The following is a 27,314-nucleotide window of genomic DNA, read 5'->3' as shown; positions in this document are numbered from 1 at the left end:
GTCACCCAGCTTCCCTGGCATCCTGTATAATGGGTTCACCCAGCTTTCCAGGCATCCTGTATATTGGGGTCACTCAGCTTTCCCGGCATCCTGTATAATGGGGGTCACCAGCTTCCCAGGCATCCTGTATAATGGGGTCACTCAGCTTTGCCGGCATCCTGTATAATGGGGTCACTCAGCTTTCCTTGAATCCTGTATAATGGGGTCTCTCAGCTTTCCTGGCATCCTGTATAATGGGGTCACTCATCTTTCCTAGCATCCTGTATAATGGGGTCACTCAGCTTCCCTTGCATCCTGTATAATGGGGTCACCCAGCTTCCCATTCATCCTGTATAATGGGGTCACCCAGCTTCCCAGGTCCCCTGTATAATGGGGTCACCCAGCTTCCCTGCATCTTGTATAATGGGGTCACTCAGCTTCCCTGGCATCCTGTATCAGGGCCGGTGTCAGCACCCGACTTAATTGGGCAAGTGCCGGGGCCCACAGCATCTCAAGGGGCCCCTGGCAATTGCTTTCCCCGAGATGCGGGGCCTCTGGACACCCCTGGAGTGGTACCGGCCACTGAAGCCCCCCACACACACACACACCTCATCCCCTAAAAAGTTAATGCACCGGGACTGTGTAGGTGTAGCTGTGTAGGTAAGGAGCTGCTGCATACTAGAGTCGGCCAAACATGGAAGGCTTGCCATATATAAGCCTCTCCTGTCTCCCCCCAACATTACTACTCCTTGAGAAAGGAAATGTGTTGGAGGGTGAGGCTGAGGGGCAATGTTATTGTGGGGAAGCAGGACTGTCTTCTGTGGTGAGTGTGATGCTGTGATGAGGCAAGGAATACTGCACTGACTCTCACAGTTATATCTGCCACTTGCACTTTACATGGATGAGCTGAGTATTGTTTAACCTGGAGTCCATGAATTCTATGTAATCAATGTGATCATGAGGTTTATACCCCATTAAGTATAAATCCACATTACAAATTAATTGGCAATTGTATAATAGTCAGCATAATGGCGGTCACCCAGCTTTCCCAGCATCTTGTATAATGGAGGTCACCCGGCTTTCCTAGCATCTTGTATAGTAGTCAGTATATGGAGGTCACCCAGCTTTCCCATCATCTTGTATAATGGAAGGCACCCAGCTTTCCTAGCATCTTGTATAGTAGGCAGTACAATGGCGGTCACCCAGCTTTCCTAGCATCTTGTATAGTAGTCGGTATAATGGAGGTCACCCAGCTTTCCCAGCATCTTGTAGTCAGTATGATGGAGGTCACCCAGCTTTCCTAGCATCTTGTAGTCAGTATATAAAAATGTAATAATCTTCTTTCTGAAGTAGTCCAGTCTTAACAATGATGCCACATGATTTGCTATACAAAGGGGCCCGCTGAAGCTGTGTCGCCCCGGGGCCCACAAAAGCCTCGAGCCGGCCCTGTCCTGTATAATGGGGTCACTCAGCTTTCCTTGCATCTTGTACAGTAGTCAGTATAATGGCGGTCACCCAGCTTTCCCAGCATCTTGTTTAGTAGTTGGTATATGGATTTCACCCAGCTTTTCTAGCAACTTGTATAGTAGTCAGTATAATGGAGGTCACCCTGACTCAGATCAGCCCCCAGTGTCAAACATCCCCCACCCCACCCCTGCACTCAGAGCAACCTATAAACTCGGAGCAGCCTGCTACTCCTCACGCCCAACCCAAGGACACAGCTTTTGAGAGCAGCGAAGGGGGGACAGCACCATATCACTGGGACAGGTGAGCATTTTGGGGGGCCCCATACAGTTTTTTGCTATAGGGTCCCATGAATCCTAGTTACATCCCTGCATATCATTGTAATCGTAACGACTTGAGGAACATATATAACAAGTCAGTTTTACCCCAGGGTGAACGGCATAAAAACAAAACTCCCTGAAATGAAAACAATTTTTTTTTCCCAACTTGACAGCGCTAATGATTTTTTTCCGGTTTCACTGCATATTTTATGGGAAAATGGCTTTGACCTTAAGGGGTTAAAGACGTCTTGAATTACTCTTTAAGAGCTCTTACAGACAGAATCCCTAAAGCAGCAAAGATCTCACCCCTCACACTCTCAGACCCTCTAGGGGACCAGGGATGCCCTTTAAACCTTCAATTTATATCTGAAAAACTAAATATTCAGGCTATGGGAAAGGAACCTTGATAGGCAATTCTTTTCCACAGAGTTGAAAATTATTTTGTTGGCCCTACACTCAGGGCTGTATTTACCACTAGGCACCCGTGGTCCGGTGCCTAGGGCAGGCCCTTGCAGGGGGGCAGCACCAGGGAGCAGGGGGACAGAAAAAACTATTTTTTTGGTTTTTATTTTTTTAGTTTCCCTCCTCCCGTTCAGACTTGCCAGTAAATCTGGTGTCTTTTCCAGGGGGGTGGTGGTGGGGGGGGGGATGGTGGTATTGGTCAGGTCTGGTATCGCCAATAGGTGCGTGAAGATGGGGCGTCTTCAGGTTTAGTGCCTAGGGCAGCAGCAGCTGTTAATACAGCCCTGGATACACTGTACTTCAAGGTGCATTTAAATACAAGAAAATAGCTTCAAAATCCGGAGCAGGTGGTACAGGCCCCCTGATACATATGAGTTTTATTATGGTTATTATTCAAATACATGTTGGGAGTGCAAACTAGGGAGCTGCACATATCTGCATGTCTTGGGGTCCTGCCCCACAATAAGGTCCCGGTGGAACACAATTATCCAGACTCAATTAAAGCTCTTCCCTTAAAAAAGTACTCCACTAAAAAAAAATAAAAAAAAATTATTATTCCTTTCCCCAGCATATACATTACTCCCATAGGGATTCTTAATCTGTTCTGCTGTTTTCAGCCACTTTTCTGCTCTCAGCTGCTGCCCAGGAAGTTCTGTAGTTTCCATTTTTCTGTGTCAGCCTGTCAGTGTGCAGCCATTTTGAGTCAGCCTGTCAGTGTGCGGCCATTTTGAGTCAGCCTGCCAGTGTGCGGCCATTTTGAGTCAGCCTGTCAGTGTGCATCCATTTTGTGTGACAGTCTGCCAGTGTGCAGCCATTTTGAGTCAGCCTGTCAGTGTGCAGCCATTTTGTGTCAGCCTGTCAGTGTGCAGCCATTTTGTGTCAGCCTGTCAGTGTGCATCCATTTTGAGTCAGCCTGTCAGTGTGCAGCCATTTTGTGTCAGCCTGTCAGTGTGCAGCCATTTTGTCTCAGCCTGTCAGTGTGCAGCCATTTTGTGTCAGCCTAACAGCGTGCAGCCATTTTGTCTCAGCCTGTCAGTGTGCAGTCACTGCACTGGGCTGGGGATTCCCTGTCCTGGCTTGTAAACCATCCCCCTTCCTCATGGCTAATCTGTATCAGTTGTCCTGTCACTTCTGATTGGCCTGTTAGTCACATGGTGCTTGCTGGCGCATAACCAGGCAGGCTGGGATACTGATCACATGATCATGCTGAGGGAATCTCTCCTATATGGATGTCAGTAATGGCTGTGCACCTTTCCAGCTACAATCTACTGCTGTTTCCTCACACAGAAAGGTCCTCTGTTTTCCTATATGGAGACTGTGTGACTGAGACTGAAGGGCACAGGCTTTCATGCCATCCCATAACAACATGTGTGCCTAATGGATGTGAGGGGCAGATATACAGAGATAGCAGGAAATTGAGAAACAAAGAAGGGGGGAGATATACATAGACAGGGTGGGTTCAGACTACGGAATCTGCGCGGATAAATTCCCGCGGATTCCGTCGCTAGTACACGCTTTGGGTCGCACACCTCTCCGCCAGTCCCATAGACACAGGGCCGGCCTTAGGGTAAATGGCGCCCTGTGCAAAACCTTTTTTCGGCCCCCCCCCCCCCCTTAATGTAATATAAAGCTCCTTCAGCCTCCCCCCCCCCCCCGCCATTCACACATCTACCCCCCCCCCCCCCAAACAACTAACATAACGGTAACGATAATTATGACACACCCCTTTTAACAAGCCACACCCTTTTTTGCAAGCCACATCCACTTAGCCATGCCAAAAAGGAACTTACTGAGCATCAACACAAGGCCGTGCCATTTAGTCTATAGCCATTATTATTATTTGTTATTATTAGGGGTCTCAGCAGAAACCTGGATGAATATATACACAGGTATACAGCTATGCTCACACTACAGGAGTGTATATACAGGTATACATCCACTACAGGACATGTATATACAGGTATACAGCCACTACAGGACATGTATATACAGGTATACAGCCACTACAGGACATGTATATACAGGTATACAGTCACTACAGGACATGTATATAAAGGTATACAGCCACTACAGGACGTGATACAGTTATGCAGTACATAGCTGTATACCTCTACATACAAGTCCTGTAGTGTGTACATAGCTGTATACGTATATGTACACATCCTGTTTTGTACACACTACAAGATGAGTATTTACATGTATACACCCATGTACACACTACAGCTGTAGGAGCAGTGCAGACTAGGAAAGCTGGGTGACAACCCATGTAGGAGCAGTGCAGACTAGGAAAGCTGGGTGACTACCTCTGTAGGAGCAGTGCAGACTAGGAAAGCTGGGTGACTACCTCTGTAGGAGCAGTGCAGACTAGGAAAGCTGGGTGACTACCTCTGTAGGAGCAGTGCAGACTAGGAAAGCTGGGTGACTACCTCTGTAAGAGCAGTGCAGACTAGGAAAGCTGAGTGACTACCTCTGTAGGAGCAGTGCAGACTAGGAAAGCTGGGTGACTACCTCTGTAGGATCAGTGGAAACTAGGAAAGCTGCGTGACTACCCCTGTAAGAGCAGTGCAAACTGGGAAAGCTGCGTGACAACCCCTGTAAGAGCAGTGCAGACTAGGAAAGCTGGGTGACTACCTCTGTAGGAGCAGTGCAGACTAGGAAAGCTGGGTGACTACCCCTGTAGGAGCAGTGCAGACTAGGAAAGCTGAGTGACTACCTCTGTAGGAGCAGTGCAGACTAGGAAAGCTGTGTGACTACCTCTGTAGGAGCAGTGCAGACTAGGAAAGCTGGGTGACTACCTCTGTAGAAGCAGTGCAAACTAGGAAAGCTGCGTGGCAACCCCTATAAGAGCAGAGCAGTGCAGACTAGGAAAGCTGGGTGACAACCCCTGTAAGAGCAGAGCAGTGCAGACTAGGAAAGCTGGGTGACTACCTCTGTAGGAGCAGTGCAGACTAGGAAAGCTGAGTGACTACCTCTGTAAGAGCAGTGCAGACTAGGAAAGCTGGGTGACTACCTCTGTAAGAGCAGGGCAGACTAGGAAAGCTGAGTGACTACCTCTGTAAGAGCAGTGCAGACTAGGAAAGCTGGGTGACTACCTCTGTAAGAGCAGGGCAGACTAGGAAAGCTGGGTGACAACCTCTGTAAGAGCAGGGCAGACTAGGAAAGCTGAGTGACTACCTCTGTAAGAGCAGTGCAGACTAGGAAAGCTGGGTGACTACCTCTGTAAGAGCAGGGCAGACTAGGAAAGCTGGGTGACAACCCCTGTAAGAGCAGAGCAGTGCAGACTAGGAAAGCTGGGTGACTACCTCTGTAGGAGCAGTGCAGACTAGGAAAGCTGAGTGACTACCTCTGTAGGAGCAGTGCAGACTAGGAAAGCTGAGTGACTACCTCTGTAGGAGCAGTGCAGACTAGGAAAGCTGGGTGACTACCTCTGTAGGAGCAGTGCAGACTAGGAAAGCTGAGTGACTACCTCTGTAGGAGCAGTGCAGACTAGGAAAGCTGAGTGACTACCTCTGTAGGAGCAGTGCAGACTAGGAAAGCTGAGTGACTACCTCTGTAAGAGCAGTGCAGACTAGGAAAGCTGGGTGACTACCTCTGTAAGAGCAGTGCAGACTAGGAAAGCTGGGTGACTACCTCTGTAGGAGCAGTGCAGACTAGGAAAGCTGAGTGACTACCTCTGTAGGAGCAGTGCAGACTAGGAAAGCTGAGTGACTACCTCTGTAGGAGCAGTGCAGACTAGGAAAGCCGGGTGACTACCTCTGTAAGAGCAGAGCAGTGCAGCTGGTACAGCGGTTTCATTTAATATATCAGCTCATCTATCCCAGTGTGTGTGTGTGTGTGTGTATATATATATATATGAGAGAGAGAGAGAGAGAGAGAGAGACTCATCTCAACAAAGCTAAGTGCTTGGCTTGCTCAGCACTCTGCTCATCCAGCCGTTTGCCTGTCAGTGCTGCTCTGCTCCCTGCCGCCCCTCCCAGGAAAAGCTGGATCCAATCCTGGGAAAATTCTCTTAGTTTTTCAGGATTGGATCCAGCTTTTCCCTGGCACCCAGGGTGAAGCAACGGGGAGTGGAGCAGCGCTGAAACGCAATTGGCTTGATGAACAGAGCGCTGCGCCAGCGATTCACTCATCTCTAATAAATATATACACACAGTATATACACATACATACAGTATATACATGATGTGTGTAGAGGCCAGGCTTGTATATAAGGCCCCAGGCCTCCCCATACCCCTGTTGCTGGGCCTCTCCCCTCCATCCCAGTGATGTCCACACACACATCATACATAACACTGTCCCCAGCATCCTCCTCAGGGGGTAAGGGGAAAGCACTGCTGCATTACATTCAGGAGGCTGGAAGAGCTGGGTGACAGGTAATGATCAGCCAATATCCTCCTATATACACTCTGCCTGGTTGTTTAGTAAGAAAGGAACAACAGAATGGCCGTACAGAACACTAGGAAAGCTGGGTGACCGTCAGGAGTGGTCAGCAGACCCAAGAGAAAACATAGTATAGTAATTACTAGATGGATTTCATATTTCCTACTCATATCTCAGCATTCCTGCAGCAGCCTGTATCTCAGCTTCCTCAGGCCTGCAGCAGCCTGTATCTCAGCCTCCTCATGCCTGTAGCAGCCTGTATCTCAGCCTCCTCAGGCCTGCAGCAGCCTGTATCTCAGCTTCCTCATGCCTGCAGCAGCCTGTATCTCAGCTTCCTCATGCCTGCAGCAGCCTGTATCTCAGCTTCCTCATGCCTGCAGCAGCCTGTATCTCAGCTTCCTCATGCCTGCAGCAGCCTGTATCTCAGCTTCCTCATGCCTGCAGCAGCCTGTATCTCAGCTTCCTCAGGCCTGCAGCAGCCTGTATCTTAGCTTCCTCATGCCTGCAGCAGCCTGTATCTTAGCTTCCTCATGCCTGCAGCAGCCTGTATCTTAGCTTCCTCCGGCCTGCAGCAGCCTGTATCTTAGCTTCCTCAGGCCTGCAGCAGCCTGTATCTTAGCTTCCTCAGGCCTGCAGCAGCCTGTATCTCAGCTTCCTCATGCCTGCAGCCCTACCAGGGTGAGCTCCATCTCCTTCCTCCAGAACATGACTGTAAGAGCGCCCCCTGCCGGCCTGAGGCTCCTCCCCCACTGCGGATGGTGTACCTGGTGCTGAGCTGTGCAGTGCTGGGCACAGTGGTCCGTTGTTAGGAGCCCAGGCTGTGAGTATGGAGCGCTCACTGCTGCTAAGCCAGCCCCCTCAGTAACACCCACTGCTGCTAAGGCAGCCCCCTCAGTAACGCCCACTGCTGCCTCCAGTGCTTCTACCCCTCCCCCTCCTCCCCTCCTCAACTCAATGAGACCAATAAGATCAGCCCAGGATATCATATCATAGAACCCAACAGATACCCTGCAGCCTGTGCATAGGGATCATATAGCAGCAAAACTTGGCAGGGATATTCAGATAAGCCTTAGACACAACAGCAGCTTTTTTTTTTTTTTTTTTTTGCTGATAGTTGAACAACCCCTTTAACCCTTTAAGGACGGGGCCCATTTTCGTTTTTACGTTTTCGGTTTTTCCTCCTTGTGTTTAAAAGGTCATAGCACTTGCATTTTTCCACCTAGAAACCCACATGACCCCTTATTTTTTGCGTCACTAATTGTACTTTGCAATGATAGGCTGAATTTTTGCATAAAGTACACTGCGAAACCAGAAAAAAATTCAAAGTGTGGTGAAATTGAAAAAAAAAAAGCATTTCTTTTATTTGGGGGAAATGTGTTTTTACGCCATTCGCCCTGGGGTAAAACTGACTTGTTATATATGTTCCTCAAGTTGTTACGATTAAAACGATATATAACATGTATAACTTATATTGTATCTGATGGCCTGTAAAAAATTCAAACCGTTGTTAACCAATATACGTTCCTTAAAATCGCTCCATTCCCAGGCTTATAGCGCTTTTATCCTTTGGTCTATGGGGCTGTGCGAGGTGTCATTTTTTGCGCCATGATGTGATCTTTCTATCGGTACCTTGATTGCCCATATACGTCTTTTTGATCGCTTTTTATTAAATTTTTTTCTGGATTTGATGCGACCAAAAATGCGCAATTTTGCACTTTGGGATTTTTTTGCGCTGACGCCGTTTACCGTGCGAGATCAGGAATGTGATTAATTAATAGTTTGGGCGATTACGCACGCGGCGATAGCAAACATATTTATTTATTTATTTATTTGTTTACTTTTATTTAAAACCTGGGAAAAGGGGGGTGATTCAGACTTTTATTAGGGGAGGGGGCTTTTTACTATAAACAACACTTTTTTTTTTTTTTTTTTTACACATATACTAGAAGCCCCCCTGGGGGACTTCTAGTATATACACTTGGATCTCTCATTGAGATCCATGAGATCGGCACTCGTTTGCTTTCGGCTGCTGCGTCCCCGGCCGGCATCAGTAACGGAGATCGCTCCTCCGGGACAAGGTCCCGGAGGAGCGATCTCCCCCACTAGACCCCAGGGAAACGTTGCCTCCGGTAATCGGAGGCAGCTGTCAACTTTGACAGCTGCCTCCGATTAGCTAATTAGCGGGCACGGCGATCAGACCGTGCCCACTAATAGCAGCGGTCCCGGGCTAATCGCGGCACCCGGGATCGCGGCACTTCAAAGCGCCCCGCTTTGAAGTGCAAGTGGGGACATATGACGTAGGGGTACGTCATATGTCCTTAAGAGGTTAAATAGCTCTGTTTTCCTAACCCCCCACCGGCAGGCTCACTTTTAGCCAGATTTCCTTTGTAAAGTGCCTAATCGCATCAGCCACACTTTTTGCTTTAATAGTTTTTTTTCTTTTTTTACAGAACAAAACAATGCAAAGGCAAATATGGTTGCCAAACAAGGTGACAAGGCAAAATCATGAACACATGAGGGTCGCATAATAAATAAACACAACAACCAATGGCTCAATATATTGGAACAATGGTGCATTGAGTAAGAACATAAGACTAAGAACATCAGAGTTACACAGCGAACCGGGGAAGCTATAACATAATGTCCATGATAAGTCCAACAGCCCCCTAAAACAGGACCATCTAAAAAATACAAATATCAGTCATAAAGCAGTAATGCCTAGGAGAGATACTCGGAGCTCCCATATTTTATGAAACCTAGTGAAAGAATTGTTGCCCAATGCTATTTCTGGCCAAAACTCTTTCGTATAAATATCAGGAGATGTGCAAAATGTGCAAAATGAGGAGGTTTTCCAGTAACCAGCCAACACTATTTTACAAATGATAAACGACTTGTAGGCCAAAAACCTAACCAAGGGTTGAAGGGGTCGATACCCTTAGATCCAACAAACAATAAGATCAGTTGAGGCAACCAGTCTATAGGGGTAGGCAAGACTTGAGAAATTAGTTGTTTCCAATCCTAATAACCAGATACGAGAGGACAAGAGGACCAGAATATGGTAAAAGGAACCCCTGTAACTGCAACCTCTCCAACAATGAGACGTACCAGGGAATATTATTGCCATCCGGTCAGGGATATAGTACCACCGTAAAGAGTGCTGACTCTATATGGGAAATCTAAAATGACCATCTACAGTTGCTGTCCCAGGTCCCTTTCCCACAATCTTAAAGGGTATGATTTTGTGCAAATACAGTGGTCGTCCATAATACAATAAAAAGGGTTTTAGGCCCCGTTGACGACCTGCAAGAGCAGCTAGCAACGACTTTTCTGGGTGAAGATCCGACGGAGAAAGCGAGAAAATCAGGTTTCTAATTCTGAGGTATTAAAAAAATTCTCTTTAGGAAGCGAAAAGTCAGTTTGCAAAGCTTGATATGCTTGTATAGACCCGTCAACCATTAGGTTACCGACTGTCAGAACGCCCCCAGAGATCCACCAAGCACCAGCCGAGGCTTTTTATAGTTCCAAATAAATCGGGACATCACTCTATGAAGTAATGAAAAAAACTTCAGTGGAAGAAGTACAGGAAGAGTGCGAAACAAATAAAGGATTTTCGGCAGAACATTTTAAAGGGAATTTGATTAGATCTAAGCACAGAGGTAATGGGATCCAAGTGCCTTCTATGTTGCAGTGTAGCTGCAGACTAGAGATGAGCGAACCGGGTTCGGGTTGGAGTCGATCCGAACCCGAACGATCTGCATTTGATTAGCTGGGGCTGCTGAATTTGGATAAAGCCCTAAGGTTGTCTGGAAAACATGGATACAGCCAATGACTATATCCATGATTTCCACATAGCCTTAGGGCTTTATCCAACTTCAGCAGCCACCGCTAATCAAATGCCGAAAGTTCGGGTTTGGATCGACTCGAGCATGCTCCAGGTTCGCTCATCTCTACTGCAGACAGATCTTGTGGAATGGTGCAGGTAAATCATTTCTCCAACCTGCGACATCCATGAACTTTTCCTTCACATTAAAAAGTGTACTCTGGCCAGTACATCTCTAGGTGTGTGGTCAGCTAAGTGTTTAGGCCTCTGGACACGGTGAACTTTGTCAAACTCCAATTCTTTCTGAGAACAAGTAGGCAATGTTGTTTTTATTAAGGAGCACACATAGGATGCAGTTCAGCATTTGTCACAGTTTCAGGAATACCCTACAATTTAAGGCTATGTTCACACTACGTATATTTCAGTCAGTATTGCAACCAAAACCAGGAGTGGATTAAAACCACAGAAAGGATCTGTTCACACAATGTTAAAATTGAGTGGATGGCCGCCATATAACAGTAAATAACGGCCATTATTTCAATATAACAGCCGTTGTTCTAAAACAGGGGTGGGGAACCTTTTCCATGTCGAGGGCCGGTCGGGCATTAATAAAATCATTCGAGGGCCGCATACCGTGTGCGGCAGTTAGTAGCGTGGGTTTGCAGCACCCAGGGCAAGGCAAAGTATTGTTCCCCTAGTTCCCCTGCTATTGTAGTTAACCCCCAGTGATGCCCCTGCTATTGTAGTTAACCCCCAAGTCATGTCCCTGGTAGCCTCTGGTAGGCCTAGTTAACCCCCATCAGTCATGTCCCAGGTGGCCTAGTTAACCCCCATCAGGCATGTCCCAGGTGGCCTAGTTAACCCCCATCAGTCATGTCCCAGGTGGCCTAGTTAACCCCCATCAGTCATGTCCCAGGTGGCCTAGTTAACCCCCATCAGGCATGTCCCTGGTGGCCTAGTTAACCTCCATCAGGCATGTCCCTGGTGGCCTAGTTAACCCCCATCAGGCATGTCCCTGGTGGCCTAGTTAACCCCCATCAGTCATGTCCCTGGTAGCCTAGTTAACCCCCATCAGGCATGTCCCTGGTGGCCTAGTTAACCCCCATCAGGCATGTCCCTGGTAGCCTAGTTAACCCCCATCAGTCATGTCCCAGGTGGCCTAGTTAACCCCCATCAGTCATGTCCCAGGTGGCCTAGTTAACCCCCATCAGGCATGTCCCTGGTGGCCTAGTTAACCCCCATCAGGCATGTCCCTGGTGGCCTAGTTAACCCCCATCAGTCATGTCCCTGGTAGCCTAGTTAACCCCCATCAGGCATGTCCCTGGTGGCCTAGTTAACCCCCATCAGGCATGTCCCTGGTAGCCTAGTTAACCCCCATCAGTCATGTCCCAGGTGGCCTAGTTAACCCCCATCAGGCATGTCCCTGGTGGCCTAGTTAACCCCCATCAGGCATGTCCCTGGTGGCCTAGTTAACCCCCAAATAAAAAAAATAAACATCCCACTCACCCTACCTCTGTTCCCACGCTGCCCATGTCCTCTTCTGTCCCAGGTCCTCTGTGCCGGTCTTTCTCCTGCAGGCTACGCGCGATGAAATGACGTCATCGCGCGCGGCCCGCAGGAGACTGAAGACACGCGCCGCTCTGCTGGGGAAGAAGCCGGCATAGACAGCATCCTCCTGTGTCCGGCAGCTGTCACAGACACCAAAGGATGCTGTGTGCGCCGGCTCCTTCCTTCTCCAGAGCGGAGCGCATCACAGGGGAGCTGCGGGCCACATCGGGAGGTCTCAGGGGCCGGATGCGGCCCACGGGCCGGAGGTTCCCCACCCCTGTTCTAAAATAACAGCAAATATTTGCCATCGCCATCTTGTTGCGTACATGCAGCCGTGGCCTCCACACTGAGGTGGATCAGGGAGGCAGCTAAGGAAATTGTCGCAGTGTTCGGCACCTCACCTTTGTGAGCTGCTATTACTGTGTCGGAGGATGCTCTCCTCCAGGGGCTCCCGGGTGCGCAGTGATGTGAAGAGGTGCCGGTTAGAGATGAGCGAACCGGGTTCGAGTTCGAATCGATTCGATTCGAACCTGAACTTTCGGCATTTGATTAGCGGTGGCTGCTCAACTTGGATAAAGCTCTAAGGTTGTCTGGAAAACATGGATACAGCCAATGACTATATCCATGTTTTCCACATAGCCTTAGGGCTTTATCCAAGTTCAGCAGCCACCGCTAATCAAATGCCGAAAGTACGGGTTCGGATCGACTCTAGCATGCTCCAGGTTCGCTCATCTCTAGTGCCGGTCAGTTCAGCAGCAGCATCTTGCAGCTCCTCCGGGTCTCTGAAGAAGTAAAAGTTAATCAGCTTCTTGTTTTTTGCGGCATATTCCTTCTCTTCCTAAACGTTGCCCTCTTGTAAGGAACCAATGTGGGGCAAATAAAAGCTGGAAATCACTTTTTCAGAAATAAATTCTGAAGTCAGACGTGTATGTAGTTAGGCAGACATCTTATTGTGGGCAGGACATGCCATTGATGTCACACATTTGGGACCTTTATCTTCTTGCGGTCAGGGGCTCCCCAGCCCTCTTAGACCTGTTTGTAGCCACCAGTGGTGGTCAGGAAGCCGAATACAGCTGAACACACCTAAAACAACAGTAAATCTGGCCTGGTTTGCAGTTACCTAAAGTGGTTGGGAGACTTTAATGGGAGTTGTGGAAATGGAATAGTCCTGTGAGGGCCATCAGTTCATGTGAGAGAGCGAAGCAATAAGTAACAGAATATGTAAGAGTGCCCATAAGGAGCAGTACATTAAAGGAGAAGACCCATGGAAGGACAAAAACTGCAGACAGGCTGGTGGGGGCAGGAAAATAATAAAGACCTGAAGTCACCTGTCCTCGTGCTGCTGATGCGTCGCTCCTGGGTCCCATTCTTAGTAGCTGGGTACATCACATACCCGGCTTCACCAGCTGAAACGTCATGACCTTGCTGAGCGGTCGCCCTGATTGGCTGGGTGGGCGATCACCCAGCCGGGGCCGTGCTGTTACAGCTAGCAGAGCTACAAGTCACTGGCTGATGTGAATAGGACCCAGGACCAGCACATCGGAGGCACGAGGACGGATGAGTTCAGGTCTTTATTATTTTCCTTCCACCACTAGCCTACCCCACCTGCAGTTTTTGTCCTTCCATGGGACTTCTCCTTTAAGGGGGTCTTTGGCTCTGATTTGAGATCTGAATTAAATTTGCAGTTTGGCTTCTATCCCATTATTTTTTAATATGTCCGTGATTTGATCTTTGTCCTTGTCCACAAGCTCTATTATATCCGAGGCATACTCTAGGTATGATCCTGGCAGTACAATTTATTAATCTCTTACTATATTCTATTCTGTTCATACCCATACTTTGACCATCAGAAAAATCAGGGCCGTCCCTTGGGTCATGCAGCCGATTATCTCATTATATATAATTATGTATTTCTCCTATATTCTGAGGATGATGATATCCGCGATGGGACTAAGCGTCTATCACTGACACGTGTAATTACCGATATAAATCCCAGGATGGACGAGAGATTCTTATATATAGGGAGTATATGGTAATACCAGAGGAAACTGGAAGAGCTATATGAGGTGAACGTAATCTAAGATAAAAAGATATTTAGATTATATTGATGAGCAAATATATCTATCGTGTGATACTGTGTATCTAAGCTGATTATTTGTGATACTTTGCTGTTTTGCTCTTGTATAGAACCTTATCGTATATGAGCTGGTGTATCTAAGTTTCTTAGCTAGCTCTTAAGACCAAGCTCTCCTCTTGCTTGTACTTTAAGGCTATGGTCACACTACGTAAGAGACCGGCCGTAGTGTCAGTTTTCTACGGCGCCGCTAGGGATCCCGGCTGGAGTGTATACCATGTGTATACACTCCGGCCGGGATTCCCTCAGAAGGCAGCACTACATAAGTTCCTTGGGAATCACGGCCTTTGTAACAAGGGTCGTGATTCCCATTGAACTTACGTTGTCTGAACATAGCCTAATACTGTATGGGGGTGCAGGGGATGGTCATCTGGTCAGTTGCTGGAGAATAGGTGAGCTTTTTGTATTCAGTTTTTTTTTTCTTTAAAGTTTACAGCCTACAATATATCCTTAAAAATTTGTCAAAACTTGTGAAGTACGACTGAATTGTGGCGAATGTTGTATAATTAACAGAGAACTTTTTTGGAGAGTTTTTCCGGCAGCAAATCTGACCTTTTTTGTCCCAATCAACAAGGGATCGGGATCTTCCTTCTGCCTAAACATTCTAAGGTTTCCATATCAAGTATACTGTCTACTATCTGTACTGTATACTGTCTACTATCTAAGGTGTGTAGGTTATGGCCCACATTTACTATCGTTGTAGGTTTTTTCAGCTCTCCACAGGCCGGGGAGGGTTTAGGAGCTTCTGTCCTCAGGATAAGTGCAGGTCTCAGAGGTTGGACATCTATGGCACGTCCTGCCTGAACCTTTTATTATATAGTTTACTATTCAAAGCCTTGGCCAGGTCAAGATGAGCATTAGAGCTCCTGGACCTTCAGCTCCACACCTGGACTGACACTATAGTCTACAGGAGCTCACACTTTGCTCCCTGCTGATCTTGCCTGAGCCTTACCTCTTGCAGCAGCTTATCTCACCTCACGTGTATTTATTAAAGACTGCATATCTAGAAGAGCATAGATGGAGAGGGCCCAAGGCAAGAATGTGCATTCTGTAAAACCTTTAGCTACTCTACCAGTCCTAGTTCTATGGAAATAATAATCATTTTGTAATGTATATTTTACAGCACTGTATAGAGTTTGACATAGGAACAAAGTCCCCAAAACATGGGGAAAACATGCAAACTCCATGCACATATTTTTTGCATTTGAACCCAGGAATCTTCAAGGTGACAATGCTAACCCCCTGAGCCGCCATGTCGCCTTTCAGGATAAATTCTTATTGTTTCATTGCAGGGTTTTGGTTTGATATTAAAAACCATTCATCATCTTCTCAATCTATAACCAGTCGCAGACCTGACAAAAGGATTTTCAGACAATGTGGGTTCTGTTCACACTCAATGTCCTAAGCTTTTGGAATTTTGTCGAATCTAGTTGTAGACTGACCGGCGGTGATCTTACTCCAAGCATGTCCTTGGATGGGAATATAATAATCGGGGCAGTGATCTCTGTTAACATTGACAAAATCTACCCAATCATCACTTACAAGGAAAAGCCTGGACCTGCCACCTGTAAGACGTAAGACTTGTCTCTTTGTATCGTTTAGATGTTTGCTAAGGGTAAGAGTCAAACATTGTATAATAAAATGGGTCTTATGGACATACATTAAATTTTAAAGCACTAGTCATCCTTAAAAAGTTAAATTCTAGGGGTTAAACAAGAGACACAGCTGTCAGTCAACAGCTATCAAAAGGGTATGGCCTCCCTGACTGTAACCAACCTACGTCACCAACTAAAAGGACTCCTTTTTACCTCTTCTGCCACTTCAATCAATCATCAGTCATTAAACAAATAAATAAAACTTCAAAACTATATATATATATATATATATATATATATATATATATATATATATATTTATTTAATTTTCTTTACTACACACCATTTTAGTGTTATTCTTCAGGCATATATGAAATATTGTTTGGAAATTTTTATGTTTTCATTTTATTTATATTTGTTACATTTGTAAAACACTCTGGATAGAGTAGAGTCTGCTATGACCCAGCGGCTCAATACAGTTATCCGGCACCTGGCAATCACATGATCATCAAGATAGGAAGCATGAAAACTTATAGCGTCTGCTGAGCTTCATACTCAGTGTTCACTGATGGCCTTAGAAAGTTAGAGAAGCTAATAATCCATCCTGAATATTTCTCTGGAGAACCTGGCTTTCTCTGACAGCAGGATCTTCTCTCTTTCTATGGCACAATATTTGTGGTACTGAATGGTCCGCAAGGGCATTCTAGAATGTTTTTATAGCATGAATTAAGCATGAATTTTAAAGTGATTAAATACAATATATTCAGGAAAATTTTTTACTTGTTTGTGTTTCCCGCAGCCTCACATTAGATACCTTCCAGCGCGCTCAAGCCGTGCATTTCACTGTGGAGGAAATTAACAAAACCCCCGATTTTTTGGCAAATATCACCTTGGGATTTCAGATTTTGGACTCTTGTGCAGTCCTTCAGAGAACAGTGTCAGGAGCTCTACAGCTGTTGAGTGGACATGGACAACCCCTACCCAACTATCGATGTAACCAGGACACCCAGTTGGCTGCAATAATTGGACATTCTGCATCCACATACTCTGTTTCACTGGCTCATATACTGGGGCTATACAGGTATCCGCAAGTAAGTGCTGGACCATGATACTACCTGATCTTTTAATGACCAAATTTTACATCTGATTTCCTTAGGTTGCCAACTTTCTTTATGGATGACTTTAAGTATAAATTGAAAATGTATGTTGAGTTATAAAAATTATAATGCAGGCTTAGTGGTTGCAGTAGGGAGAACTAGTAGGCATGGTGGTGGCAGAAGAGGCACTGATATGGTGGTGGAAGTAAAGGCATGTACTGGTAGTTATATTAGCAGGGCTACAGGTAGCACTCATGGCAAACCTAGAGGTGGGTATCAGGAATGCGGACAAGGAGCCCATGACACATCCCATGTTTAAGTCTGGCTGATAGGTATGACTAAGGTTATAATTGTTTTTCGTACAAGACCGAAAAAAAAAAAAAAAAAACGGGACAAGGGTAATGATACAGAGCAGAGGCAACCCATGGCTTAGAGATCAAAACCTGCTAGGGACAGATCCGCTGTGATCAGATCAGCAGTTGATAACCCTTGAGCTTCTGGTATGAGCTCAAAGAGGGAAAGCTCTGTTGGTAATGGTGGCACTAATGTTGCTGGTGGGTTTTTGTATGGGCTTCTCCTGTGTGGAAATTTTTGTAAACATTGCCAAATGACAAAATATTGCATTGTGCAACATATACAGGAAGAGAGTAAGCTGGGCCATTCAGCCATAAATGTAGGAACGACGGCCCTTCTTATGTATGTGAGGGCATCACCTGTCTCAGTAATAACAGGAAGACATCCAGCTTCTATCCATCATCATGCTAGTGATCATCCTCAATCATCATTGTCAACTGCCTCTTGTACTCCTCCAATTTAGCATCAGTCCTTTATTGTGAAATGTGTGGCCATAAAGTAACAATACATGTGCACTCATTTGCAGGTGTTGAAGCCCAACTCCCACCTGGCCAAGTTGCTGGCAGTACAGTTGCCGCTGTATGACTTGGTGGATTCTTTTGCCTAAAAAGAACAATCCTTGCCTTAAGCTCTTACAAGGCAAAGAATTTCTTGAAAATGTCACTGTGCATGAAGGACTACAAGGCCCCACCATCCCACAGGTAACAGCATTGCTCTCAAACCACACTGCAGCTCACTATACACCAGAAGAGAAAGATACCTAGCCATTCACGGCTACTACCACCACCATCATCCTATCTACCTTACCAGGGTGGTGGTGGTAGTAGCCATGGAAGTCAAGGCCACTCTCCTGCAATATACTGCTTCAGCTTAGCTATGACAGAGAACATATGAGAGAAACGTTGCACCCTGTGGGATTTTTGTGCCTTGTAGTCTGTCACAGCCCCTTTTCTCTCCTTTTAAGTTCTTGGAGGTCTTCCGTGTAGGTTTTAGGACAGAACTGCATCTAGATTCTTGGTGGTGGCCATGGTGGTCAGTTGTGTGCATTTTTTTTTTGTTTCCCTCAGGGCCAACTCTTTCTTATCTAGCCACGTTCAAGTACAGGAGCATGTGAAGGAGAGGTTGGAGATAGGTACTGGGGATCTAAGGAATTTCTAAGTCTGACATGGCTGGCAAATCCAAACTAAAATTATCAACCAAGAAGGTCCAAACCAAAATGAATTGTAAAAGATTTGCTTATTACCAGCTGCAATTTTAAAAGGACAACTCATTTCCATATGCATTAGAGAAGGTTTGGAGCTCTGTTAACAAAAGTGGGGAGTCTTTATGAAGAACATCTATCTCACTGGTAGAGTTAATCTGAGCACATGATCTATGGACACCTATTTTATAAAAGGGTATAGTTAATGCTAGTTTTCCCAGTTTAGGAAGCCCCAGAGATAATGTGGCAGCTACCTTTACCAGTAACTGTTTACTGCTGTATATTTTGCTGTACTCGAGAAGCAGGGAATATAGAGAATTTGTTGGGTTTACTAAGAGTCCCTTTAATATATGAAGCGAGGGATACAGATGCTTTCTAAAATACCTCTGTGCACATTATCAAATAGATCTGGGTTCATAAATCTTCTGTGATGTTGGAAAATATTGTTAAGACCTAAATGTGCCATATGTTATATAAACAGAGACTATTCTGTAAATTATAGTTTTCACTGCATGATATTCTATTTTCCAACAGATTAGTCACTTTGCCACAAGTTCTTTCCTCAGTGACCATATCCAGTTCCCATCATTCTTTAGAACAGTCCCCAGTGATGCCTTCCAGTCTCGGGGTCTAGCTCAGCTGGTGTTGCACTTTGGATGGACCTGGATTGGTCTGGTAGCCATGGATGATGATTATGGGCAGCAAGGTATCCAAATAGTCAAGAGGGATATACTAAAAGCTGGGGCCTGTGTGGCTTTCACTGAGACCATAATCTCCAGCCGGCAAGATCGAAACACCCCACATATTACTCAGGTTGTTAAAGACTCAACAGCCGCAGTAGTGGTCATCTTCTCTACTGTTATACAGTTAAGCTATGTCCTGGATGAGATGCTGAGGCAGAATGTCACAGGGAAAGTGTTGATTGCCAGTGAAGCTTGGGCTACTTCATCTTTCTTGTCAGTAAATAAATATTCAAGACTTCTTCTTGGAACAATTGGTTTTGCCCTCCCTAGTGGAAACATGCCGGGATTTGGAGATTTCCTCAACAGGATCAATCCATCCATGATTGTTGGAAACCAATATATAAAGATATTCTGGGAACAAATTTTTGGCTGCAAATTGAAGAACCAAACATCCCCTGAGGTCTCATCAAACCCATCGATAAAAGAATGTACAGGCCAAGAAAGTTTAAAGAATATCCAAAACAATTTCAATGATGTCTCATTTTTGGGTGCAACATACAATGTCTATCTAGCAGTTCATGCAGTAGCAAAAGCTCTAAATGATTTGGGTAAATGCAAGAATGGAGATGGACCATTCCCCAATGGAACATGTGCTGATATTGAGAATTTTAAGCCTTGGCAGGTTAGTGTGAACTTAGTAGAAGAACTTTTACAATGCTATCACCATTGTGGCTGTTGTAATAAAGTAATATAGTTAATAGGGTTGAAAAAAGAGTCCACCAAGTTCATTTACAGAAACCCTTCTGTGTTGATCCAGAGGAAGGTAAAGACCCTTATGAGGCAGATTTCAATTGCCCCATCACAGGGAGAAAAAATTCCTTCCCGACTCCAGAATAATCTCTGAATCACTGTTCTATCACACGAAATCTAATGTCCATAACTTGTAATACTGTGTTCCCTAGAAAGAAGACAGTGTTTTATATTACTTTTTGCTCCAAAAGCTGCAGTATGTCTTATTATAGGGGATGTCTTTTTTTTCCATGAATAATTTACAAAAAAAAATTGCATAAAAATAAAATTTATTATATACTGTACAGTGGTTGTCATGACAAACCAGCATAACCAGGCATAACCCTAGTGGCAGTGGGGGCCTAACGTTCGGGGGGGGGGGGCTTATTTTTAGGGGGATGCCTTATTTTAAGCTATCCTGTAAATCCTCCACTATGCCTTATTTTCAGAGGATGTCTTATTTTCGGGACCTCGATTGAACTTATTAATGAATTAGCCATGACACCATCATGTGGCAGAGAGTTCCACAGTCTCACTGCTCTTAGGCCCCCTTCACACATCCGAAAAAAACACCGGGATTTCCTATCAGGAAATCCGAACGGATTTCCGGACCCATAGAGTTGCATTAGTCACAGACATTTTTCAGACATTTTTCCGGAAGGGTGTCCGTTACGGAAAATAGATCGGGAAAAAATAAGACATGTATTTTTGTCCGGAATTCTGGCCTGGACACCCCCATAGAGCTGTATGGGAGCGCCAGAATCACGGGCACTTTCCTGATGCACATCAGGAAAGTCCCTTTGATTCCGCATTGGTTGAGAGCCACCGCCGTTGAGGAACACGGACCTCAGGGCAGCCCGCCGCCAGAACTCCCAAGCCCACCCCTCTACACTGCACTGTGCCCTGCATGGCGCCCGCTCTCAAACCCCCCCCCCCCCCCGCAACTAACCACCGGGCCGCACGCAGCCAGCTTACACACCTCCGACTGCCCCCCCCCGGACCTATGCACTCTGAGCGGCACCCGGACCTGCCCCGATCGCCCACTCCCCCACTCCCCCGACCTCACTACAGGGCTGCCAACATCGCTCCCAAACTCCCCCCTTCCCCCCGGACCTCACCGCATCAGACTCCTGCCAGCCCCGCCCCTGGACCACTGCACTCTGAGCGGCACCTGGACCTGCCCCGATCAGCCACCTACCCCAGAGCGACCTCACTACAGGGCTGCCGACCGGAGCAGCGCTGCCGATCTTCAAATCAGGCCCAGACAGGTGAGATCCACCCCCCCCCCCCACCCAGAACTAAAACTCCCACCATGTCCTACAGGTCATGATGGGAGTTGTACTTCTGCAGCCTGTGGCCATCCAGGTTGCAGAAGTACAACTCCCATCATAACCTGCAACCTGGGTGGCCACAGACTGCAGAAGTACAACTCCCATCATGGCCTGTCAGCCGGGCATGGCGGGAGTTTTAGTTCTGCAGCCTGTGACCATCCAGTTTGCAGAAATAAATCTCCCATCATGTCCTATTTTTTCTTCTCATCAGGAAATCCTGAAGGTTTCCTGAAAGTATAAACGGATTACTGTCAGGAAATCCTGATACTTTCCTGATGACATTTGAGGCCTCCTGATCAGGATTTCCTGACATTGACGTGTGAATAGGGCCTTACAGTAAAGAATCCTCTAGACTTAGAGGATACCCCCTTGTCATGGTTATAGACCTAGGAGTAAAAAGACCACTACAAAGATCTCTGTACTGTCCATTCATATATTTGCACATTGTGATCAGCTCGCCCCTAAGACGTCTTTTTTCTAGCGTAAATAACCCCAAGCTTGATAACCTGTCCTGGTCCCATTCCCTTAATGACCTTTGTTGCCCTCCTCTGCACCCGCTCCAGTTCAGCTGTGTCCTTCTTATATACCGGTGCCCGGTGCTGTACACAGTATTCCATGTGTGGTCTGACATAGTTTATAAAGAGGCAAAACTATGTTCTCATCTTTAGCATCTCGGCCTCTTCTGATGCATCCCATGGTTTTATGACCACTCTAAACACATGGTGCCTGGGTACAGATGTGCTAATGATGTTAGGGGCAAAAAAATTGTTTGAACCCCACCTCACACATGTGTAAACTTAGAACAAGATTGATATTCTTGCCATATAATAAGATTCTCCTTGATGTCCAATGTGAGTGTTGATAAAATAGAAACATGAAAGATTGTTGACACACTTATTCCCTATAGTCTACCCTCATATTATTTCCTTCATTATTATCTTAGGATAGACATCTATATAATAAAAATGAAAGTCTGTCTGTCTCAAATAGACTTCCAAACGCCTGAAACGTTTGACCCCAAATTTGGCACACAGATACATTGGGTGCCTGGGAAGGTTATAGCGAAGGTCCCGTCCCCGCCAGATGTACAGGAGAGGAGGGGGAAAAGCGGCTCCCCATAGAAATGAATGGGAAAATTTCTACACTGCACACAGGTGATATAATTAGCTGCAGCTGCCAAGCGGTTGGCAGTTGGGAGCCTTAGCAACCAATAGGATTACTACTTTCCCAGGGAGCTGGAATATGAATGGTTGCTAGGGCCAGCTGCCTCACAACAGATCCACAGAAATAACTGGTAGACCCCAACTCCATCTATACAGTACATGTATATAGGACTTCCTGCTCCATCTATACAGGTATACAGGGCAGTATTACCAGCTGCTGTTGCCCTAAGCACTAAACCTGAAGACGCCCCATCCTCACTCACCAATTAGCATCAGGATAGGTAGGTAATAGCTCCAGACGACACATTTAACACTGCCACACCAGACCTGACCAATACCGCTATACTGTGACTGGATAACACCGCTATACCAGACCTGACCAATACTGCCATACCCCCCTCGAAAAGACACCAGATTTTCTGAACGGGAGGGTACTGCCCCTCTGCAAGGTGCTACCCTAGGCACCAGACCATGGGTGCCTAATGGTAAATACGGCCCTGCAGGTTTCAGGACACTACAGGTATACAGGACCACAAAACTATACACTACAGGTGCACGGGACCTCCACCAACTATATACTACAGGTATACAGGACCCCAAACTTTACACTACAGGTATACAGGACCCCAAAACTATACACTACAGGTATACAGGACCTCCACCAACTATATACTTCTGGTTTACAGGAACTCCACCAACTATATACTACAGGTATATAGGACCCCAAACTATACACTACAGGTATACAGGACCCCAAAACTATACACTACAGGTATACGGGACCTCCACCAACTCTATACTACAGGTATACAGCACTTTCACCAACTCTATACTACAGGTATACAGGACCCTGAAACTTTACACTACAGGTATACTGGACTTCCACCAACTATATACTACAGGTATACAGGACCCAAAACTATACACTACGGGTTTACATAAACCCCAAACTATACACTACAGGTATACAGGACCTTCACCAACTCTATAATACAGGTATACAGCAACCCCCACCAACTTTATACTACAGGTATACAGGACCCCCAAACTTTACACTACAGGTATACAGGACTTCCACCAACTACATACTACAGGTATACAGGGCCCTCAAACTATACACTACAGGTATACAGGACCCCCAAACTATATGCTACAGGTATACAAGACCTCCACCAACTATACACTACAGGTATCCAGGACCCTCAAACTATAAACTACAGGTATAAAAAACCTCCACCAACTATAGATTACAGGTATACAGCACCAACTATTCACTACAGGTATACAGGACCCGCGAACAACACAGTACAGGTATACAGGACCTTCACCAACTATACACTGCAGGTAAACAGCCCCCCCAACTATACACTATTTGTATACAGGACCTCCCTCAACTATACACTACAGGTATACAGCCCCCCAACTACAGACTACAGGTATATAGGACTCCCCCAACTATACACTATAGGTATACAGCCGCCCACCCCTCAACTATGCACTAAAGATATGCGGGACCCCTAAAAACTATACACTGTAGGTATACAGAACCCCTCCAACTATGCACTACAGGTATACACTAATTCCACTGATGAAACAATACCTTTAGATTGGCCTCCTGAGCACCTTAGAACAAATCTAATTAACACGCTGACACTTTATACCCGGGCAGCGCCGGGTACATTTTCTAGTATGTATACACTGTACCAGGCAGGTTTAAATTCAGTTACTGTAGATTTAGGTTTCCATGTCCTCCCTTCTTGCCTCCAGACTATACAGATTAAGATTTTTAAGTCTTTCCTGATTTTTATGCTTCAGATCATCCACTATTTTTGTAGTCTGTCTTTGGACCCTTTCTATTTTATCAATTAGGTTCATTTATGATGACTTACGCATCAATGTTATATAATTTCCACACAGTTGTTGCACTATATAAAGACGTTACGTTTGAACATGTCCGATGGTAGACAACTCTTTTTCAATGAGAATGGAGATCCACCTGCTGTGTATGATATAGTGAACTGGCAGCTGAGCCCTGAAGGTCAACTCCAACAAGTCAAAGTGGGCAGCTATGATACCAGTATAACTAGTGGGAATGTCTTTGCTATTAATACCAGTCACGTACAGTGGGGAACTGGAGGCATCGGGGTGAGATTGTATATATAATTGTACAAAGCTAAGGTCTTTGAGTAGAGATCTTTCAGTTTGGATCAGACACCAAACCCATGTTTGGGTTTTGTGTCAGATCCAAATGGAAAGATGTCTACTCTACAGTAGATCTAAAACTGTATAACACTAATAGATAACATAGGAGTGTTTCTAAGTACATTTAGGTGGTTTTTAAAGCACAGTTATTTTTTCCCAGGTACCTGTTTCGGTTTGTAGCCCCAGTTGTCCACCAGGCTTCAGGAAAGAAGCCATAGAAGGCCAACCTTTATGTTGTGTCCAATGTATCCCATGTCCACCTGGAGAGATAGCCAACGAGACAGGTAGGAAACACAAACTATATAGTCCATAAAATGATCAATGTTGGATGGTTGATATAGAGCTGAACGATTCCTTTCAAGTTCTTCTTGGAACACACCATGCTTTGGAACCTCAAGTACACAGCTTTAACACAATTTTTAAAACTTTTTTTTTAAAGATTCTCTACAATGTACAAAATGCCCATGGGATATGTGGCCAAATCCAACCCAAGATCATTGTGTCCCGAAAACTCAAGAATTCCTTTCACATGATGATACACTGGGCGTCACCTTAATGGCTACTGGCATCATCTCATCATTGGTTCCTGTGGCGATCTTTGGCCTCTATATTCATTACAGAACAACCCCTATTGTTAGGGCCAATAACTACTCCTTAAGTTGTCTTCTACTGGTGTCATTATTGCTCTGTTTTCTCTGCTCCTTAGTCTTTATTGGTTATCCTCAGAATGAGATATGTCTTTTAAGACAAGTGACTTTTGGTATTGTATTTGCACTTTGTGTCTCCTGTATCTTGGCCAAAACCATTATGGTAGTCATAGCTTTTAAGGCCACAAGGCCTGGTAGTAAACTAAGGAAATGGACTAGACCTCGTGTATCATATCTCATAGTCATCTCATGTATCCTCATTCAGATCTTTCTTTGTAGTATGTGGTTGACATTCTCTCCTCCCTTCCTTGAAGTAAAATCAGAAATTAATTCGGGAGTACTGATTATTCAGTGTAATGAAGGGTCACCTTTGGCTTTTTGGTCTATGCTTGGATACCTTGGTCTTCTGGCCTCCATAAGCTTCATTGTGGCTTTCTTGGCCAGGAGACTTCCAGACAGCTTCAATGAGGCCAAGTTCATCACCTTCAGCATGCTGGCCTTCCTGAGTGTCTGGGTGTCCTACATTCCCGCATCCCTCAGTTCCCGAGGAAAATATACGGTGACCATGGAGATCTTTGCTATCCAATCATCAACCTGGGGGCCAGTTATTTGCATGTTCTTTCCAAAATGTTTCATTATTGTAGTCAGACCCGACATGAACTCAAGAAAGAAATTGATGGCAAAACAAACAAAAAAAAATCTAAGGAATTAACAATAAAAAATTTCATCAGCTTTTAAATTGTTTCCTTTAAACACCAAAAAAATTGGATTTTAAAAATAAAGATAACTGCTTTACTTTTTAATGAATGAAAAATGGTTGGATGGATGGCTAGTAATGTACGTTGTATACGTGGCTCAAAATCGGGGGCCAAATATTTGGCATTTTTATCCAATATAAAGCAGGAAAAACTCACAACCTTTTTTGGCATAATGTGCCTGCCGCAAAAGGTAATTTCAGAATGTTCTGTTTTTCCTCATTTGATTTCCATTTGTATCAGTGCCAGTTTTCACCAAATAGGATCAATAAAATGAAAATTGCCTAAAAAAGGGACTTCAATTATTGACTTTAAACTCTGTTCCACTCCATGCTTCTCTGATTTGGGGGCCTTGAAAAGCTGTATCCAGTCATGGGAAACTTCACCCAGCTTCCTAGGACTGGATCCAGCTTTTTCAGGCACCTGTAATGGAGTGGACTGGAGTTCAAAGGCAGACAGTTTACAAGCTTACTGCCGAGCCTAGCAAAGCTTCACTAGTACTATAAATTTGCTCATCCCCTATTTTTACATTATTTTCCATCCATTTACAATCTCCCATTTTAATATTTAGAGTGGTTCCTAGGGACTTACAGGAGTAAGCCCCTTAAGCATTATTTCAGCCCCCATTCCTCTCTCAGGTTGGGCGGAGAGAACATTTTCTGGTCTCTCCAGAGATTTTCCATTTGGTTCTGTAACAGGATGGGGACCCTCTATGCCAGTGATTTTCAACCAGTGTGCCGCGGCACATGGTCGAGTGTGCCGCGGGGAAAGTTCCCCAAACTATGCTGCCCCTGTGAAACAGGAGAAAACAATGGGGGAGAGAAACCTGGGGATGGGGGAGAAACAGGGGAGAGAAGCAGGGGGGAGAGAAACATGGGGATGGGGGAGAGAAACAGCGGAGAGAAGCAGGGGGAAGAGAAGTTTGGTGGAGAGAAGCAGGGGGGAGAGAAGTATGGTGGAGAGAAGCACAGGAGAGAAGCATGGGGGAGAGAAGCACAGGAGAGAAGCAGGGGGGAGAGAAGCACAGGAGAGAAGCAGGGGGGAGAAGTATGGTGGAGAGAAGCACAGGAGAGAAGCATGGGGGAGAGAAGCACCGGAGAGAAGCATGGGGGAGAGAAGCACAGGAGAGAAGCACAGGGGAGAGAAGCGAGGGGGAGAAGTATGGTGGAGAGAAGTATGGTGGACAGAAGCACAGGAGAGAAGTAGGGGGGAGAAGTATGGTGGATAGAAGCACAGGAGAGAAGCAGGGGGTGAAGTATGGTGGAGAGAAGCACAGGAGAGAAGTAGGGGGGAGAAGTATGGTGGATAGAAGCACAGGAGAGAAGCAGGGGGGAGAAGTATGGTGGAGAGAAGCACAGGGGGGAGAAGTATGATGGAGAGAAGCACAGGG

General features: G+C 45.7%; 1 protein-coding gene across 1 annotated transcript; it reads left to right on the top strand.

The window, feature by feature from the left end:
• The first annotated feature begins 1,576 nt into the window (after positions 1 to 1,576).
• On the top strand, positions 1,577 to 25,881 carry LOC138784519 (extracellular calcium-sensing receptor-like). Its single transcript, XM_069960114.1, has 8 exons — positions 1,577 to 1,746; positions 15,538 to 15,681; positions 16,502 to 16,793; positions 17,765 to 17,854; positions 18,889 to 19,719; positions 24,238 to 24,465; positions 24,683 to 24,806; positions 24,962 to 25,881. Exons 1-8 carry the CDS (start codon positions 1,577 to 1,579, stop codon positions 25,879 to 25,881), a joined length of 2,799 nt encoding a protein of 932 aa, XP_069816215.1.
• Positions 25,882 to 27,314: the final 1,433 nt, after the last annotated feature.

This window comes from Dendropsophus ebraccatus, chromosome 1 (assembly GCF_027789765.1).
Source record: "Dendropsophus ebraccatus isolate aDenEbr1 chromosome 1, aDenEbr1.pat, whole genome shotgun sequence".
NCBI classification, from domain to species: domain Eukaryota; kingdom Metazoa; phylum Chordata; class Amphibia; order Anura; family Hylidae; genus Dendropsophus; species Dendropsophus ebraccatus.
Note: the sequence above shows the minus strand (reverse complement) of the source record. Positions and strands in the feature narration are given on the sequence as shown.

Excerpts from the sequence above, each read along its gene's own strand:
- LOC138784519 (XM_069960114.1), top strand. The coding sequence starts at position 1,577 with ATGGAGGTCACCCTGACTCAGATCAGCCCCCAGTGTCAAACATCCCCC. Across the intron at positions 1,747-15,537 it reads GCACCATATCACTGGGACAG|TTGTAGACTGACCGGCGGTG; the intron begins GTGAGCATTTTG and ends TGTCGAATCTAG. Across the intron at positions 19,720-24,237 it reads AGAATTTTAAGCCTTGGCAG|TTGTTGCACTATATAAAGAC; the intron begins GTTAGTGTGAAC and ends ATTTCCACACAG.